The sequence below is a fragment of the Cynoglossus semilaevis genome, chromosome 17, assembly GCF_000523025.1.
Source record: "Cynoglossus semilaevis isolate Cse_v1.0 chromosome 17, Cse_v1.0, whole genome shotgun sequence".
In the NCBI taxonomy this organism is placed as follows: domain Eukaryota; kingdom Metazoa; phylum Chordata; class Actinopteri; order Pleuronectiformes; family Cynoglossidae; genus Cynoglossus; species Cynoglossus semilaevis.
In genome coordinates, this window is record NC_024323.1 from 2619835 (window position 1) to 2639495 (window position 19661).

General features: G+C 39.6%; 1 protein-coding gene across 2 annotated transcripts in view; it reads right to left on the reverse strand.

Annotated features, from left to right (window-relative positions):
• The window catches only part of LOC103392643 (noelin-2-like), a 36257-nt gene that overhangs the window by 6438 nt on the left and 10158 nt on the right, over window positions 1-19661 (reverse strand). Inside the window, exons 2-4 of one of the 2 annotated variants that reach the window (XM_008329296.3) lie at window positions 12105-12254; window positions 2975-3130; window positions 555-774 (exon numbers count right to left, since the gene is read on the reverse strand). In XM_008329296.3, the coding sequence (XP_008327518.1) occupies window positions 555-774; window positions 2975-3130; window positions 12105-12254 (526 nt within the window). Of the gene's footprint in view, window positions 1-554; window positions 775-2974; window positions 3131-10227; window positions 10380-12104; window positions 12255-19661 lie in introns of those variants that run through there. The other variant, XM_017040643.1, reaches the window with a different exon arrangement.

The following is a 19661-nucleotide window of genomic DNA, read 5'->3' on the forward strand; positions in this document are numbered from 1 at the left end:
GGTTTTACTGCAACATTTGTGAAATGGGAGAGGAAATGCTGACGCTGTGTGGCTTGTGTTTTCAGCAGAGACGATCATTTCATTATTAATTCATCTCAGGCTGAGATGCTGGCAGACGGATAATTGTCAAAGTGCTGATAGTAAATGAAGGATCGTTTTTGAGGTGATTCAAGGAGGAAATAATGCATTTAACACCTGGAGGTACTTCAGAGCCATTGCGAACATTGGTACTGTATATGCCGTAATTTCCGGATTCCTACCTAGCGCACTTGAATATAAGCCGCACCCACTAAATTTAAAAAGAAAAATCAAATTGTACATATGTAAGTTGCACTTCTCTATAAGCCGCAGGTGTCCACGTTGTAACATGGGATATTTACACGGAAATATTTTTTTCACTTTTAATTAAATAAATGTTTTTTTTCCGAACAGTGCCTGTAACATGGCTAGTTACACGTTACTGCTTCAGAGCCCCGACTGTAGTTGGAATGCACAGGGGAGACTTAGTGATCTGCTCCAGGGCTAATGCTAACATTAGCTCTAAATTACAGTACCTAGTTTCTGCATGCAGGAGTGGAGCCTTGTCTCCAGCAGCAAGACTCTCTGTCGCAGTTCCTCGTAATCGTAGGCTCCCATCTCCTCCTGGATGGTCATCAGAACCACCGACAGATTTCTGACTTCCTCTCGTAAACGCAGAATCATCTTGGTGTCTGCCTTGTACTGTTCCAGCACAGGCAGCAGTGGGAGCAGCTGGCTGACCTTGTCTTTCAACTCCTGAGGATGTTGTTGTAAGGAAAAACGTAAACAGAAGAACCTGTTAGGTGGTCTGTACGTACAGTTAGCTTAGCACATTAGCTTAATCTCTCAAATAGGGGCATCATAGTGGTGCCCAAGGGATGGGCCAGGGACCGGTACCAGGCAATGGATCATTTTATATATATTTATATGCATATATATGTATATAAATATGTATGAAATCTATTCAGTTTCTACTAGTAAATTAAAAATGAAAGCCTGATTATTTGAAAAGTAGCTCCCATGCCAAAAAATGTGAACACCCCTGAAATAGAGTGCTGCTCGTTGTTCTTGACAAGCTGATTCTTGCATAAAAAATTGAAAAGCATTGTACTTTCAGCTGGATTAAAATGACACATGGGCTGAATCTTCGATTGGCTTGTCAAACTCAATCACTCAAGGGGCCAAAATTGGATACTCAGTCTCACTTTTTAGCTGAACAGGATCAACATTTCTTGAACAGTCTAGTACTGATGATGCTTTAACCATAAATGGAATTAAATGGAATTTGAACAGACCGCAACAGATTTATTTTCTTACTGAAAGAAATAATAAAAAAAGAAACAATTATTTTCTATCATGCCCCCCCCCCTTGGGCACAAAAATGTTTTCACGCTTCCCCCCAACCCATACCCTTGCGAATTGAAATACTTTTGAGAACCTGCTAACATGTATATTTTTATCTGTACAGAGAGTGAGGAATGTGGAGAACGTCTGGGCAGGACGGACCACTGACAGGAAGACAAAATGACCTACAGGTAATGGCAGTTGCGTTGGGAGACTGCGGAGATAAGGCGGCGATAAATGGGAATATATGCGTCTGTTATTTGAGAGGCGTCAGAGAGGAGTTCAAAGGAGGCCGGCTGAACGAATATGGGAACGGACATCAAAACATAGTTATAAACAAAAGCACTTACGGCACTGTCCAAGTTTCATAATTCAGGAGAATTTGAACCAACTTTGTTTTTCAAAAGAAATTACATTTGTATAAACCGGCTTCCAAAATTGGTCATAAAATATAAATATGCATTTACAAGAGAAAAATTACACGTACTGAAAAACATTTCTTAGTCATTTCCCAGTAATCACATAGTTTAAGTGGAACTTTCTTCAAAGGTTGTTTGTGTGAATCATCAACAACTTCCTTTCTGCTTAGTGTGTACTTTGTCAATGGATCTTCTTTCGGGTTCTTCCTTTTGTTCCGTCTTGTCAGACAGCTTTAACTTGTCAATTACATTCACTATCTTTTTCAAGCAAAGAATGAGATGAAATTACAGACGTGTTTACTTTATATGTCCAAGTCTCTCATTCTCCCTCAACAAGGTGTCCTCGGTTTACGACGTCCTCGACCTATGGCGTTACGTAGCTACGTTTTTATCTCCCATAAACGTGTTAAAGAGAGTGTTGTTCCACCATGAAAAATCGCCGTCTAGTTAGGCGGAGCAAACATCGTATACGCGGAAGACAGTTTTGTTCACATTCGCTGTTTGTACACAATACATTAGATTTTGCGACATTCACTTTCTTTTGTTTGTGTTGTTTTTTTGGAACTTGTTGCCCTTCATTATGGCTCCCAAACATAAGTCGGACTCTTCTGATGTTTTTTTTATGTCCTAGATTACGATGCCACCACTGCGTTAGCGTAGCTGAGTAACATAGGTACTTACAGTATGTGAATTTCGATTTACCGCAAAAATTACTTTACGTCGCATCATAGGTTTGGAAGTCGGACGTTAATCCGAGACCCCTGTATAACACTATCTCCAGAATTGTAGCATATTTTATTTTATTTTTTTATTCATTTGAGTCAAATTATTCGGAGTTTTTAATCGGCCTAGTTGCTCTAATGCCGGATTGCAGCCTACAGCTTGTAACAACCGTGGTATTGTGCTGTGTCAGGTGTTCTACAATAACACTTCACACTCGCTGTCAGAGTGCTGTCTTTTTGACAGTACCACAGCCTCTGAACCGTTTCTTGAGGCATTAGCAGCTGGCAGCTATTATTACACTTCAAATACAACACATTTCAAACTGCAAAGCTATTACAATTTATGCATCTTGAAGGACTTGGTGAAACTCTTTTAACTTGAAGAGGTCAAAGAGTCCCTTTTTAGTCATAAGAGCGGGCACGTACTTGTATTCAAATTTTAATTTCAATACTTTAAGCTCTAACATTTACCTGAAAGCCCCTTGGGTTCATACCACGGTGATTTTCCGACGCCACCTTCAACTTTTCGTCCACCACTTTCATCAGAGTCTCCGTGTTCCTCATATACTGTAGGTCCCTGTATGTCCTCAGGTCCAGCACCTCCATTGACTGACTGATGTTCTGGACCTATCAATGTCTCACAAACACACACACACGTATGCACGCACACATACATTGACATTTACACCAGCACACACATTCGAAAACATACACACAAATACACAAAACAGTCAGTTTCAATGCAGAGTATGTCCATATATGTACGTAAAAGTCAATATATATTAGGAGTGGATTCACATCACGCTATCAGTGTGCAATTCCCTTATAATTATGGTAAAACTTCTTATGTATTAAGTAATCTGTCCTGTGTACATATTCAGATTTGAATAGATATGTAGCAGTCCTAACAACTACGGCTTATATTTCCGTGAGGCTGCACAGGCTGAGAGCACACAATCCATTAGTCAACATAGAGCTACCTAAGTCTAAATTCAAGGTCTAAAAACACAGGAAAAATACATATCCATGAAACTTTGCAGATTCTTTGATGTTTTTTTTTTTCCAAATGTGAACTATAAGGTCTGCCTGTTCCCACTATCTTAAAGATCTAAACTATCTCCGAACTGAATCGTAGGAGTCAGTTGTTCAAATGTATGATTTACAGATGGAGTCATGTAGAATCTACAGCCTGAAGGGATAGATGGATAGATGGATGGATGGATGGATGGATGGATGGATGGATAGATAGACAGATGAGACAAGAAGGTATCGGATTGTAAACGAGCAAATCCCTAATTTTTTTCTTGTAGCCAAGATACAGTTTATAAATTCAAGATCGGGTTTGCCTGGCCAAAATATCGTGTGTGAAGAGTCCGTGCTCAGATCTGATCCTCATTGATGTTCCTGTTTGGCCTCTGTTTAGACAATTTAACACATGAAACAAGACCACAAAGAAGCCCTTTTGTGTATGTCTGACTACTGAATAGCCGGAGAAGAGTTAAAAAATTCCATGCTAGTCAATTTAAAGTTAGTAGTCGAAAGAAGTAGATTTAGTAGCAGTCGAAAGGTCAAAAGTGTTTTTGTTTTTGTTGCAAATGCCCTGAGATGAGATGTTGACAAAGTGTAAATGTTCCACATTTTCGTTGACGGCCCACTCAGTCGCTGGACAACTGTTTCATACGCCCCCTAAACCTACAGCGTGCAGATCTGAACTCATTTAAACCTGAAGTGAACAGTTTTTAGCGGTAAAAGTGTTCAGAAGACTCTTGTAGGAGGAGGCTTACGTGTACACTCGTGTCCGCACCAGCCCACACGAGAGATGAGAGAAAAACAAACTCAAACTGCAAATGTGCAGCAGAACTTCTTTAAATCTCTGCTGTAACAACAAACAGGCCCTAATCACAAAGGTCACCGTTTGGCATTGAGTCTGCTCCAGGACAAATGTTTTTTTTCAAAGTTTCTGACAGCCCACTCAATCTCTCCGAGTGCAGTCGGCAGTTAACAATATCTAGCTTATCGCCTTTTTTTCTTTTAGCACTGGAAGCGGTAACTGGATTTATACCCATGTCTCCTTTCTTGAATTAACTTTTGTGGCGCCGCATGACGGCAAGAAATTACAATTTAATTGATGAGGCTTTTTGTTTATAATATTTATGTAGTTTAAACTATTTCATCATTCACGCTTAGGTTCTGGAATATTATATCTAATATTAAGATAGATTTGCTGATTCACAGATATATTAAGGTATCAGCTTGGATACAAATAATATTTGTTATAACTACCACTACACTTGTATACACCAGATAATTTTTTGCTTTTTTTTTTGCTATTATTTTGGATAATATTTCACCTTTCTATATTCACCTTTTAAATTTTTAAATAGCATTTAGCTAATGTTTTGGCTAAAAAACCCTTTTTTGCTAAGATATTAGCAAACCTATTAGCTACCTATAGCAGTCATTATACACAAAACTGTATTGACTGTGTATGGCAACAGATTACCAGGCAGTCAGTTGGGCAACGAGGAAAACGATTTAAACCACTAGAGACCTAAACAACTCTTTGGACTTCTGAGTCTCATTAACCGTTCACAACTCACAAGCTAACATTTACATCGGTGCATTTAGCAGATGCTTTGATCCAAAGTGACTTACAAAAGGAGGTCTAACAGTCAAGTTACAAAGAGGAACTCTTGAAAGGAAACCAGTTAGGTAGTTCGGGAGGAGGGGTTCCCAGAGGGTGAGAGTGCAGAAGTGGAGACAAGTGCGGAACGAGAAGGGAATTACAGAGCAAAGTGCTATGACAAGAGGTGCTCTCTGAAGAGCTGGGTCTCTCCGAGCTTTTTGATGCCCCTGTTCTAGTAGCGTTTGCTAGGTCATTCCACCAGCGTGGAACCTGGATTGTGTTGTACGAGGTATTGGGATTGGCAGATCACATTCCTTTTTTGTACCTAGGACTGGTCAGCCAGTAGGGGCCAGTAGCACCGCACTGATTGAAGGATCGTTACGTTTTCAAAACAAAGCATTTTTTAGACTTTATTCTGTTAGTATCGGAGTCTGGATGACCTAATATTTTCATCCATCCATCCATCCATCCATCCATCCATTTTCTTCTTATTTGTTACCGGGTCGCGGGTGCAGCAGTCGCCACCCAAATCCCACTGCACCGTACCAACTCCCCTAAACTTTCCTGCAGGTGGTGAGTCCACTGGAAGGTACCAACCACCCTAACCGGGATTCGAACTTGCCCAGGAGGTGAACCCTGGGGTTCCTTTATCTTTTTTTTATTGTGTACCACTGTGGCCTGGTAACAAATGACCTATGGACCGGTACCAGTCCACGTTTTTTATTGTGTACCACTGTGGCCTAGTAACAAATGACCTATGGACCGGTACCAGTCCACGGACCTGGGTTTGAGAACCCCTGCCCTGGATGAGTGGAGAGTCGTGGTGTAAACAGCCTTCCAAGGTTTCTAAAAAAACGTAACAAACCACATGCAATCTTACACCAAAGTCCAGAGAGAAATTTAAACTTTAAGGTTTTTAAAATATACATAATCTTATGTAATATTTAATCACACATATATGTGCTCACGCACACACAACCAAAGCTTGTGTTGTTGTGTTAACGCACACACAACCAAAGCTTGTGTTGTGCTCAGTTGCGTCAGCTGCTTTAGATCATTTCAAGATAGAAACGATTGTTGGAATATTGTTAGCGTCTCTATGTGAGGGAGAGCTTTTGTAGATCTGGTAAGAAAAGAATTCCCGCACACGTTCTGGTTTTTATAATGATCCCTGTGGTCTTTGTTAATTCTGTTTTTAGTGTGATGCACCCACACGCCCACATAGTCAGTCATTGAACATAGGCTTTGTGTTTGTGTGTAACTAAGATGGGGGATTCACCCTGGGTGTCCTCATTAGACTGGGCTGTGAACTGGAATATACAGAGAGGCCTTTGGCTCTGAGAACACGTTTTCTCCAGATAATGTGCACACTGCAACCGAGGCAGCCGGGCTGTTTGCAGAATTCAGTTGGATAATAAATGATATATATTTGCAGGGGATATAAAAGTCAATCTTTCTATTGACTGTTTTTATGACGCTGATATTTCAGTCCAAGATCAAGTCTTGGCTTGAATGTTTATTGTTAAGGCTTCATGTTGACACACGGTGAAATGGAGCTGCGTACGCCGTGCCTCCCTAATATGACCGTATTTAATCCTTGACATGGCTAGCTTGTCTGGAATGACTTTAGACCAGGGGTGTCAAACATACGGCCCGCGGTCCCAAACTGGCACCCTGAGGTGTTTAATCTGGCCCGCTTGATAAATTTTAAAAACAAAAACAAAAAATACACAAACACTTCATCTTTAGGAAATTATTATCATTTTAAATATGAATAATTAATAATAGTTCCTTTTTTTCTAGTTGGCGGTGGCCATTGTCCAACATTTCTCTTGAATACCTCGCTCCGTGTCTGTGTCTTCAGCTCGCAGCGAGCTACGACGCAAGCTTGCTTCATCAGCAAATTCAGTGATCAGGTGCTAACAACCCAACTCTTCGTATGGATGACCTTTGCTTTTTCTCCTTTTCTTTTAAATCTACACGTGATTGGTCATGTTTGACGTAGGCTCTGTTTCTACACTGACCTTCACGGTATATACTGTACACCCCCCTCGGCCCCCCCGCTGTCACAACCTTTCAAAATGATAATGCTGCGCAAGGCTCTGCAGATAGTGACCGTGTAAACATAGGAAAAGTGAAGCAGTTATTAGATTTGCTCTGTGCAACCATGGAAACAAAGTTTCCACTGAATGGAATATAACACTATTCTGTCAGAATGCCATCATTCTTGATCCTAGATTAAAAAAAAAGCTGGCCTTTGATGGAAAAAAAGAGCAGCTCACGAGGCTCTCCAGAGAAGTACCGCAGCAACGAGTTCCAGGCATTCAAGTGCACAGAGCGCGAACGAGAGGAACCACGGGCAGCAGCTATTTGGAGGTTCTTTAAAGAAAGAGCTACAAGGAACCCATCAGCAGATGGACTTCCAATGGCGGAAGTGAGATTTAATAGTCAGAGACCCACAGAGTCGGTGTGTTCAGTCTATCGTTTCCCACAAATGTGTTGGCAGGGTATTTGGTGCAACATATTTCCCAAACGTCTCATTCAAACCGAGGAAATGGCAACAGAAAAAAAAACAAACAGGATCCACTCCTTAAAGCCGAGGTCCTTGGTTTGTCACCTGATCTTTTTCGTTCAATCGAAATTTAGGAGTGAGACTGTTTGCTGTGTTAGATCATTCTATAGCATATATATTATACAGTAAGTAAAGCCATATTTTCAATATAGAAAATAACCAGGGATGTCTGATAATATTCCCCACCGATATTATCGGCCCGATATTAGCATAGTTAAGTAATATATGTAATCTTTACTGGTTGTTCTTCAGATTATGAAAACCCGATAACGCACTGTCTGGGTTTCGCCAAATGATTTCTGCCCTAAAAACAGTTTTGGGGGAAAAACAGCTGTAGGTCAAAGTAAAAACCACTAGATGGCAGCATTGTTTTATTAATTTATTCTAATAGAGGGGCTTGTATGCAGAATGCTGATACCAGCAACTTATACACTAAAAATATTACCAGGTAATATTTTAAGCCAGGCTTTTTAAGCTCTCGCGGGCCACACAATAGAAGAGTCTGGTGAGGTGTAGGTCAGACCAAAAAAAATCTTGTCTCTTCAAATATTGAATGTAGAGACACACTGTAACAGAGAGATCGTTCCAAACAGTGGAAAAGCTTTTTATGAATGAAATGCAAATTCAGTAGATCCCGCCCTTATGGCATCTTTTTTTTTCTTTCTTTTTTTTAATAAAAGTGTTGGTCAGACCGAATAGTAGAAGAAAAAAAAAATCTCGTCTCTTCAAATATTGAATGAAGAGACACAATGTAACAGAGAGATCATTCCAATCAGTGGCAAAGCTTTTTATGAATGAAATTCAAATTCAGTAGATTCCGCCCTTACGGCATCTTTTTTTTTTCTTTCTTTTTTTTAATAAACAGCTTTGTCGCAGCACATAAACATCCTCCTCTGCTCTCACCCTAAATTCTTGTTTTACTACTGTCTGTAGATGCAGCTTTTCTTTATCCCTTTCTGGGGCACTGTTTGCCAACCCCCAAAAAAAACACTGTGGCGCTGTAAATGAGCTGCCGCAGACCTGGAGATATTTGGTCTGTGCTCGACCAAGACGAGGTTTACACTGTTAGATGAAGCCTCGAAACAATGTTTGCCAGCGTATTAAATATTCAATTTAATGGTTACTGTACCGACGGACCACAAATCGATGGAGCTTCGGATCAGCAGGTTTACCGTTGAGGAGGAAGTCTCTCCTACCTCGCTGAGGTCTGTTGTGTATATGCATTAGGCAAACGTGACGTTGCAGTTGCGGGAATACTTTAAGGCCTCAAAAATATTATAACGATGCTCAAAGCAATGGATCCAGTTTCTGACTTCAATGGAGTACGAGCTGCTTTTCACTCTTGTTTTTTAAACTCAGCACAGCACACGTGTCAAACCCGAGGCCTGGGGGCCAAATGCGGCCCGCCAAGTCGTTTTGTGTGGCCCGTGGGAGCTTAAAAAGTATTTCGTAAAGTCCCGGCAGCAGAGTTTCTCAACCTAAGAAATTAGGTTGAGAAACATGTATTAGTCTGTTATGGAGTAGTTACATCTATACCAGCGGTCCCTAACCTTTTTTGTTCCAAGGATTGGTCAGCCACTACCACCTGTTACTACATACCGGTAGCAAGGTGCTGAGATGACATATTATTTTAAAATATCTTTAAATAAAGAAAATAAATGGATATGACTGGATTTTCTTTCAATGAAGTAAATCAGTAAAACTGAAGTACATTTTTTCACTGTGTTCCACTGTGGCCCGGTACCAAAAGACCTATGGTCTAGTACTGGTCCGCGGACCAGTGGTTGGGGACCCCTGATGTATACAGTCTTTCATTTACAACCAGCCCTTCAAGGGGAACTGTATTGATGATGTGATTCTGCAGTATGGGATTTTGTCTTCCATTAATTTGTGTTTTATATGACAGTTAATAGTGAAGTCGTGTAATGGAGCAGTGTTCAGTTGTCATAAGTGCAGACCTGAGGTGACAAACATACGGCCCGTGGGCCAAAATCGACCCGCTATGGGATTCAATCTGGCCCGCTTGATGAGTTTTGAAAGTAAAAAAAAAAGCACAAACATTTTATGTCTGTGACGTTTTTTTAAATGATATTTCATTAAATATTAATATTTTCCCAAATTTACTTGTACTTCTTTGGAGGAAAACATGGATTTATTTTTATTCATAGGTAATTATGTTACGATTGTAGTGGCCCAGCCCACTTGACTGATCTGATCGGGCTGTATGTGGCCCCTGAACCAAAATGAGTTTGATGGTGTAGACCCTGGTTGGTTGAGAAAAAAATTCATAGCTTCTACTCTTAGTGCCTTGATACAAATGGTACTAGTTCGGGAAATCTATTAACCAATATTCTTTTAACAAATTATTATCCTACTTTTATGAGAAGTGACATAATTATTTTTCTCTTTCTGAGTGTTTCGTCTTCTTCATCTACTCTGCCAATTACTTGTTCGTAGAACTATCACGATCTCGGCGCAGCGTGACAGTTGGTGTGACTGAGTGCATGTTTTACTGGCAGCTGTCACCTTCTCCATGAGTTGGCGGAGCTGCCTGCTGCGCGGGTCACGGCTACACATGTTCTGGGCTGGTGCGACCACGGTGCAGATGCACTTCCCATCTGCGTCCTGCGCCGAGCTGTAGATCTGCCAGCCTTCCTCTGGACTCGGGTACAGTGCCTGCACAAACAAACTGTTGTTAGAAGATGGACAGCTTTGTCGCAGCACATAAACATCCTCCTCTGCTCTCACCCTAAATTCTTGTTTTACTACTGTCTGTAGATGCAGCTTTTCTTTATCCCTTTCTGGGGCACTGTTTGCCAACCCCCAAAAAAAACACTGTGGCGCTGTAAATGAGCTGCCGCAGACCTGGAGATATTTGGTCTGTGCTCGACCAAGACGAGGTTTACACTGTTAGATGAAGCCTCGAAACAATGTTTGCCAGCGTATTAAATATTCAATTTAATGGTTACTGTACCGACGGACCACAAATCGATGGAGCTTCGGATCAGCAGGTTTACCGTTGAGGAGGAAGTCTCTCCTACCTCGCTGAGGTCTGTTGTGTATATGCATTAGGCAAACGTGACGTTGCAGTTGCGGGAATACTTTAAGGCCTCAAAAATATTATAACGATGCTCAAAGCAATGGATCCAGTTTCTGACTTCAATGGAGTACGAGCTGCTTTTCACTCTTGTTTTTTAAACTCAGCACAGCACACGTGTCAAACCCGAGGCCTGGGGGCCAAATGTGGTCCGCCAAGTCGTTTTGTTTGGCCCGTGGGAGCTTAAAAAGTATTTCGTAAAGTCCCGGCAGCAGAGTTTCTCAACCTAAGAAATTAGGTTGAGAAACATGTATTAGTCTGTTATGGAGTAGTTACATCTATACCAGCGGTCCCTAACCTTTTTTGTTCCAAGGATTGGTCAGCCACTACCACCTGTTACTACATACCGGTAGCAAGGTGCTGAGATGACATATTATTTTAAAATATCTTTAAATAAAGAAAATAAATGGATATGACTGGATTTTCTTTCAATGAAGTAAATCAGTAAAACTGAAGTACATTTTTTCACTGTGTTCCACTGTGGCCCGGTACCAAAAGACCTATGGTCTAGTACTGGTCCGCGGACCAGTGGTTGGGGACCCCTGATGTATACAGTCTTTCATTTACAACCAGCCCTTCAAGGGGAACTGTATTGATGATGTGATTCTGCAGTATGGGATTTTGTCTTCCATTAATTTGTGTTTTATATGACAGTTAATAGTGAAGTCGTGTAATGGAGCAGTGTTCAGTTGTCATAAGTCTAGACCAGAGGTGACAAACATACGGCCTGTGGCAGACCTGAGGTGACAAACATACGGCCCGTGGGCCAAAATCGACCCGCTATGGGATTCAATCTGGCCCGCTTGATGAGTTTTGAAAGTAAAAAAAAAAGCACAAACATTTTATGTCTGTGACGTTTTTTTAAATGATATTTCATTAAATATTAATATTTTCCCAAATTTACTTGTACTTCTTTGGAGGAAAACATGGATTTATTTTTATTCATAGGTAATTATGTTACGATTGTAGTGGCCCAGCCCACTTGACTGATCTGATCGGGCTGTATGTGGCCCCTGAACCAAAATGAGTTTGATGGTGTAGACCCTGGTTGGTTGAGAAAAAAATTCATAGCTTCTACTCTTAGTGCCTTGATACAAATGGTACTAGTTCGGGAAATCTATTAACCAATATTCTTTTAACAAATTATTATCCTACTTTTATGAGAAGTGACATAATTATTTTTCTCTTTCTGAGTGTTTCGTCTTCTTCATCTACTCTGCCAATTACTTGTTCGTAGAACTATCACGATCTCGGCGCAGCGTGACAGTTGGTGTGACTGAGTGCATGTTTTACTGGCAGCTGTCACCTTCTCCATGAGTTGGCGGAGCTGCCTGCTGCGCGGGTCACGGCTACACATGTTCTGGGCTGGTGCGACCACGGTGCAGATGCACTTCCCATCTGCGTCCTGCGCCGAGCTGTAGATCTGCCAGCCTTCCTCTGGACTCGGGTACAGTGCCTGCACAAACAAACTGTTGTTAGAAGATGGAGCCGAGAAATCACTTGTTTTTCTCTGTGATAAAAATCGCAACTTCTTCAAAGGCTTGTTTTCAAACTTGAAACTGTTTTTTTTGGCATTTTTACACTATTTTTAAACAGCATTTTAGCTTTGACCATTTAGTGTTTCTTGAATGTCTGTTCTTGTTACTTAATAATAGCAATTTTCAGACTCATATTTCTTTAGTTTTTTTGTGGGCCTAACTCCATGTTTACTCTTGTTCAGATTTAGATTAGACGATAATGAACTTCATTGATCCCGAACTGATGAAATTGTTTTTAAGAAGTGTACGATTCCAATTTAATTTTAGCGTATTAAGACCTGCTAAAATATGCTAATACATTGGCTAACTTTGTCTTTTATCTCTATATTCTCTAATAGAATGGTATATTGTGATCTTTTTTGCAAACTTTTAAATGTGTGCCTAAACAGATTTTCCTTTGGTTGACCATTTGTAACATTATAACTCAAATTGTGAATGTAAACTATTTAGAGGGGTGGCTAATTTTAAGCAACTCTTTAGCAAAGTATAGACATGAACTGGTTTTACCTAGTTTATTTGCGTAGTTACAGCAATTTTCAGATTTTTTTTACATCAAAATTGTTGAGATACCTTATTAGACTTTCATTAGCTACATTTCCCTATTAGGGTTGATCTAATTTATGGCTAGTTTTGGGTAACGTGTCGCTATGTTGCAATGTCTTCTTATAGAATTTTTTGTAGTTTCATTGTGTTTAATATCTACAATATATTGTATAATTTTAGCAACATTTTGACACATAAAATTTTTTGTAGTGTCATTGTGTTTAATATCTGCAATATATGGTATAATTTTAGCAACATTTTGACACATTTCATACCGTTTGGCTTTTTTTTTATTTAGCTATATTTAAACTACAACTCTGAGCAAATACAGTACAGTTATCTTTTAATATATTCACAAATTTGTCTGCAAAGACCAAGACCATGTTACCGCTACCAGGAAGTGGGATAGAAATAGAGTCGAAGTGCTTTAACTTAATCATAACTAATCAGTTACTGTACTGCTACTACTCTTTTACCGGGCACTTCACTCTTGCAGGCATTCATATCTTATTAAGATTATTAAGACTATTCTTAAGTTAAGTGGTGTGTTTTCTACTTTTAACGTCACGTCTTGGTGCAAACTATTTTTACACTTTTTCCAGTGGTGTTTTCAGCTTTATGTTTTGTTTTATTACCCTCTAAAAAAATACTGTTACTATTAAAGACTCTTAAATCTTAATCATACATTTTTAATAGAAAACAGATCTCAACAACAGGCTCGCCAGCAAGGCATACACACTGTGTTTCGGTGATCTCAACATCAGGCTCACTAGCAAGGCATACACACTGTGTTTCGGTGTTTTTCAACCTTGGGGTCGTGACCCAATGTGGGGTCGTTCAAAATTTTCTTTTATTTTTAAAATATGATTAAAACACCACACAATTTTAAACAACTGCACTTTGTCGTGAGTGATGAAGCAGCGTTGCGTTTACCTCTGGTTGACTTTTGCTAATATCGGCCGACCGATGTTATCGCCCTGGTATCAGCATACTTATGTAATATCTGTAAGAATCGTTATCGTTTTTTTCCTCCGATAATGAAAACCCGATAACGCATGGGTTAATGCCTGGGTTTTACCAATTTATGTGTGCCCTAAAAATTGTTTTGAAAAGCTTTATATGAAAGTGAAAGTTACTAGCTAATCTCAGGCTACATTTCATCACAGTCGTGATTTTTTACGCTGTCACTCCTGCGTCCTATGAGAGGTTGTATTGTGCTGAATGACAAAAGATTTTCTACATCGGTCTAAGCTGATGTCAACATGTCCATCTCTGTAAATCGGTGGTGTTCTAATGACAAGACAACGTAAGAGCTCGACGTCCATGCGCGTCTTGTATGATGGAGGAATCGTGACGTGTGTGAAAGCAGGGCATCTTCTAATTTCAAATGCGGGGAGGAAATGGAGCTTGTTAAGATCAATAAAGTGGTGGAGTCAGGGTGAGGCACCTCGGCCTCTCTTTCTCTTTCTGACTAATCTCATCAGAAGAAGCATTGCACACTCACTTACACACACACACACACAAACATACACACAAGTGGTATCGGACCTTGCTGTCAATAACGCCGCGCACACAGAGTATGAAGCCGATGTAACCAGCCATTTTGGTGATTAAATTAAAGGCGCGTTCTTGTAAGTGGGGAAAAAAAAAAAAGTGGTCATAAATAATTTCCAGATGCTTCTCCTGCTTTCACTAGCATCTAGCGTCTAGATGCTAGCATTAGCATCGCTCTCCTCGAGTCAAAAAAAAAAAGCAGATTAAAAATGGCTCCGGGGGATGAAGATGTTGCGTGATCGGAGTCAACCCTGCCGGCCAATAGGCTTACTGCTGCATATTGTCACTTATGCCAATACCAGGCCATGTTGCTGCCACTTCTTCACCTCGCTCTCCTCTCCTCTCCTCTCATAGGGGAGATGTTTTTATATCTGCGTAAGGCCACATTTGTGGCAGACTGTGGCGGAACCAGCTCCAGCTTTAATATAAAGCAGTGTCACCTGTGGCTACATTAAATAAATCACGTTGTCGTGTTTCATTATGATCACGCCATACAGGCTGTTAAAATTCTAATATCAATACATCTAATTTTAATTAAATCATGCCTCGGGGGGGTGTTATATTCATATGGTCTACCAGTTTAATACAACACGTGCATATATAATATCGGTGAGAATCTCCAGGGGTATATGCAACAGAAGAGGATTTGGAACCGTTTGACGTTTGTTGTTGTAAAAAATGTTATTTTAGAAATAAGGAAAAGGGAATCATTTGGTCGGCTGAGAATTTATTTCGTCAGATTTCTCACGTGTGTGTTGTGGCTTAATCACCATTTATCACGATAAATCATGGTCATAATGTATCATTGGCAAGCCACACCGAGGCTGAAATTGGACCCCGGAGCATCTCTATGACCGTACGAGACCAAAATACAAAACACTTAAGTTATCAGTATTTGTTTTGCCAGTTTTACTACATATTTTTCATTTTCTCAAATAGAACAGCGGCAGTGCCCTGGTTTGATTGTATAATTCCTATATTCATTTTCTCTCGACTCTATAACTCTTCCTGTTCCTGTTCCTGTCCTCATTTCACACGGCTGTCGGGTAGAGTTACGGCAGAGTCTGCTCAGCTCTGTGGAGACAATACACAGAAAAGAATCGCTTTCATGTTTTCTATTTGTAAAGGGGGGAACGCAGTGGTAGTCGGGATTGTAATGTGCCAATGTTTTCGGGCTGAATGTATCTCACAAAACCCTCCTAGCCGTTGAGGTAGCTGGAGCTTAGGGATGGCTTGATTTGATCACTGCACGAGCCCCTTGCCAACCGCCCTAAACGGGATTTCCAAAGGATTTCCTGGGCCAAAGCGCCACAGGATCGAACGTAGAAAAACAAATATGTAGCCCACCTGATATTATAGCTAAGTCCAATGCTCATGTTAGCTTTGCGTGACATGCCGATTGATATCGGTTGTGTCGAGACGGGGTACTAGGTGGACTTGAACCGAGGTCCTTCTGTATTTACTCCCATTATTATTGACTCCCATTGACATGTGACATCAGAAGCAGTCACCTGTCTCTCACACCTTGACTTGTGACTCCTTTGTCAAGTGGAGAAGAGAGTGGTCTGGAGAAGTCTAACTACTAGGGTTCCCACTTACATCAACCAGAAACTGAGGAGGTTCCTCAGTTGATGGTCTTTCAAGCTCAAAGAAAAAGTCCAGTTGCTAACAACTAAACTCTATGGATAACATGACCTGGATGAATGAGAATCTTCACAGACATATTCATATCTTTTATTTAAAAAGCTAAAAAATGGCCTAGGTTTTTATAAGAAACAAACAGTTTGAAGCAAGGTTTAAAGCAAACAAGGCATTTGTTAACCCAGAAATAGCTGTTGCTGTTAGCCAGAAGACGCAAACAACCCAGAAATAGCTAGCCTGTTAGCTAGGCAATACCTGTTTTGAAGCCAGAATAAGCAGCCCATAAGCTGCTGTTGCTGTTAGCCAGAAGACGCAAAATGTTAGCAGAAATATAGCAAAAATGAAACAAAACAAGGTAAAAGATAACAAAGAAAAGCTTGCTGTTATTATAGAAATAATTTAAAACAAGGTAAAAGATAACAAAGAAAGGCTTGCTGTTATTATAGAAATAATTTAAGATGAAAAAATAGTCAATAAACAAGAGTTTATAAGCTGGCACACAAAGTGAATTATCATTAAAATCATAAAGATCAAGAACTTTGTCGTTATTATAAAACATGGTACAACGACATTTGGTATAAGGTCGAGCCACAGACCCAAAAAAAAAATCAAATAAATGCAAGGGGTGTCGATTGAGTCTGCTAAGATGTAGATAAGAAGGAAGCCTAAAAATGTCAATTTTAACTCTTTATCCTAAGGGATAGAGGTTGGCTTGTGCCTCGAACTGCAAAAAAAAAAAAAAAAAGGATAATTACAGCCACATGCCTGCAGTGAAATTTCTTGATATTGATACATATGGGGTTTGTCTGCGTGCTCGCAAGATCTTTACTTTTCAATCATAAAACATTTTCTTACAAGTGGATGCTAACGGGCGGCATCAATTTTTCACACGGCTATCAGCTTGAAAGGCAGTCACAGCTGGTAGGACGGAGAGTTCTTTATGAAGTATCCCAGTTGGTAGTAATAAGCTGTGAGCAATATCGCATCCATGTCAGCTTCATTTAAGAAAGCCTGCATTTCCCTTTTTATGTTTTTCTTTCCAAACGTGTTGAAAGTGCGACTCATTTTCCGACCCGGGAGTTTTCTAATCTCCTCTTCATTAGGTTTTCATGAATGATGCATTCAAAATTAAGGCGTGTGTTGGAATTACCTAAGATTTCAATACTGTCTTATTCACAGCAGAGTAGCAGTGTTATGAGAGCAAGAGGGGGAAAAAAAAAATGAAAATGAAAATTGATTTGGTCAAATTGTCACTGAAGTGATTTATGGAACTATGATAAGGACTGCACTGAGTTGAAATTTGACGGCACTCAGTTTATAATAAATCGTCCCCATTACTTAAGGTCGGCCATGATTATATTAAACATGTTCATATTTGGATGAGGAATCAATTTATTATTTGCAGCGTATTCAAAGGAATTTTTTTTAAATTATTATTTTATTTAAAGATGAAAAATGTTGCTCTTTTGCCAAATAACCAACCTAAGTAAATCATGCCATCGGTTATATTCATATGGTCTACCAATTTAATACAACACATGTGCATATATAATATAGATGAAGCTCTCCAGTTAACTCTGTGTAATATAATGTGTTATATAAAAGGAGTTGGAATAGATTGGCTGTCATCATAAAAAAAAATTAGAAAAAGGGACTCATTTAAGGGTGCGGTCCCACTCGCACTATATTTTGTTTGATGAAAAACAAAGCTGTTACTGTTGCTCCTTTATTCTTGGTCCATAACTATTTACCAAAAAAAAAAAAAAAAACATTTACCCTTATCTAAGGACAATAGTCCTTGTTAGTCCTAGTTGGTGTAGTATTTTGTGAATTCTTTTTTCTACAATCTCTATCTCTGTCCCCCGTGCTGCCGCATGCAAATGAGACGGGCTGTCAATCAATTAAAAATTTCCATCTGATTAATCACGGGGTAGCTGTGGTTTAATTACCGATTACCACATTTTCTAGACTGTAGGTCGAAACTTTTGTTCATCCTTTGGCTGGGTTTGCCCCTTGTGTTTAGGTGTGAATTATATATTAAAATATAATTTCACATGTTTGTTATTTTCACACTCACAGCCGCTAGAGGGCACTCTAGGCTTGTGTACCAGTATCTGCTACTCCTGTACCACTGAAAATTTACATGTTGGTTATTTTCGCACTGACAGCCGCCAGAGGGCACTCTAGCTTGCTGGTGCGACTTATACTCCGGAGCGACCTATCGTCAATAATCAATCGTAGTCGTAATGTATCATTGGTACGTACGAATATTTCTGTGACACAAGACTGAAATATTATATAAAGTTATTAATATTTCTGCCAATTTTACTAAATTTAAGTTGAAACAATTTTTTCGTCTTCAATCAAACTACCAACATCACTATTTCATTCCTTAAAATGCTAAGCTAATTCTATTGATGCCAGACCGTAGCAGTGAAAGGATTCCCGCCAGCTATACAGAAAGGGTCTGGGCTGAATTCCATCAAGTCCCAAAATCCCACATCATCTGGTTGCATCAGAAAGGGCATCCAGTGTATTAAACTGTGTCAAATTACTATGCGTACTACAACTGTGGTGTCTCACGGACACCTAATGAATGGACAAGCTAAAACTTCTTCACAAAAAAACCCAAAGTTTTAAAATGCGTCCCTCAGCTGCCATGTTTTCATTTTAAAAATCACAACCTCAGACGTTCTTTTTAATACTGATAACATCGTAATATTTTGGATAAAGTTATTCATTAAAAATGTTAATGTCCAAATGTCTTTTTCGGCATGTGAACGCATTTGACGTCCCAAATTTCTTCGTCAAGGAGATCAGGAAACCTTCGTTGTATTTTCTCTGTCTGAACTGTTTCTACGGTGCCTGACGGGCAAAGAAATCTTTCCGTTTCGTTTTCTGTTATTCTCTGCTGACTTCAGGTTTGTATTTAGACAGGTTCATCAAGTAGCTGTCGCTTGTGCAGTCACATGATCGTTGCCTTCAATCAAGATGCGCCGGCTCGGATCTTTTTCTACGCTGCGTTTGATTTGAACTCAATTTATATTCATGAAAGTGAAAGAATACGGTTATTTACCATTGTGTTTGGTGTTTTAATTGTTTTTTTAAAAATAAAAAATAGTTATAACCTCCATTTGGGAATTCAGAAGTCACAGTTTTGAGGTGATGATCAAATGCTTTATTGTTGCTTTATGCCTAGAAATTTTAAATAGCTTAGACCAACTGCTGACTTGTAGAGAAACAAAAAAACATGGTTTGAACTAATCTTTTTCAGGTCTTCTTTATCCCCTGAACAAATACCTTCAAAAACAATTAAATGCATGCATGCAATGCTGATAGCAGGACTTATTATGTATGCATAACCTGTGGTCTAGTCTGCGGATGTGGCGATGGTTAGCAGAGGGATAACAGCTAAAGAGCGCTAGAGGAACGGTTTGCGTCATATACTATGACTTAATAAATGACACAAAGTTGATGCTAAAGAGATGCTGAATATGATTTTAATTTGAGTGACCAAGAAAGATGGGATCAGAGAGATTATAGATTATAGATATAGAACCTGGAGCTACGAGCATAATCCGTTCTAG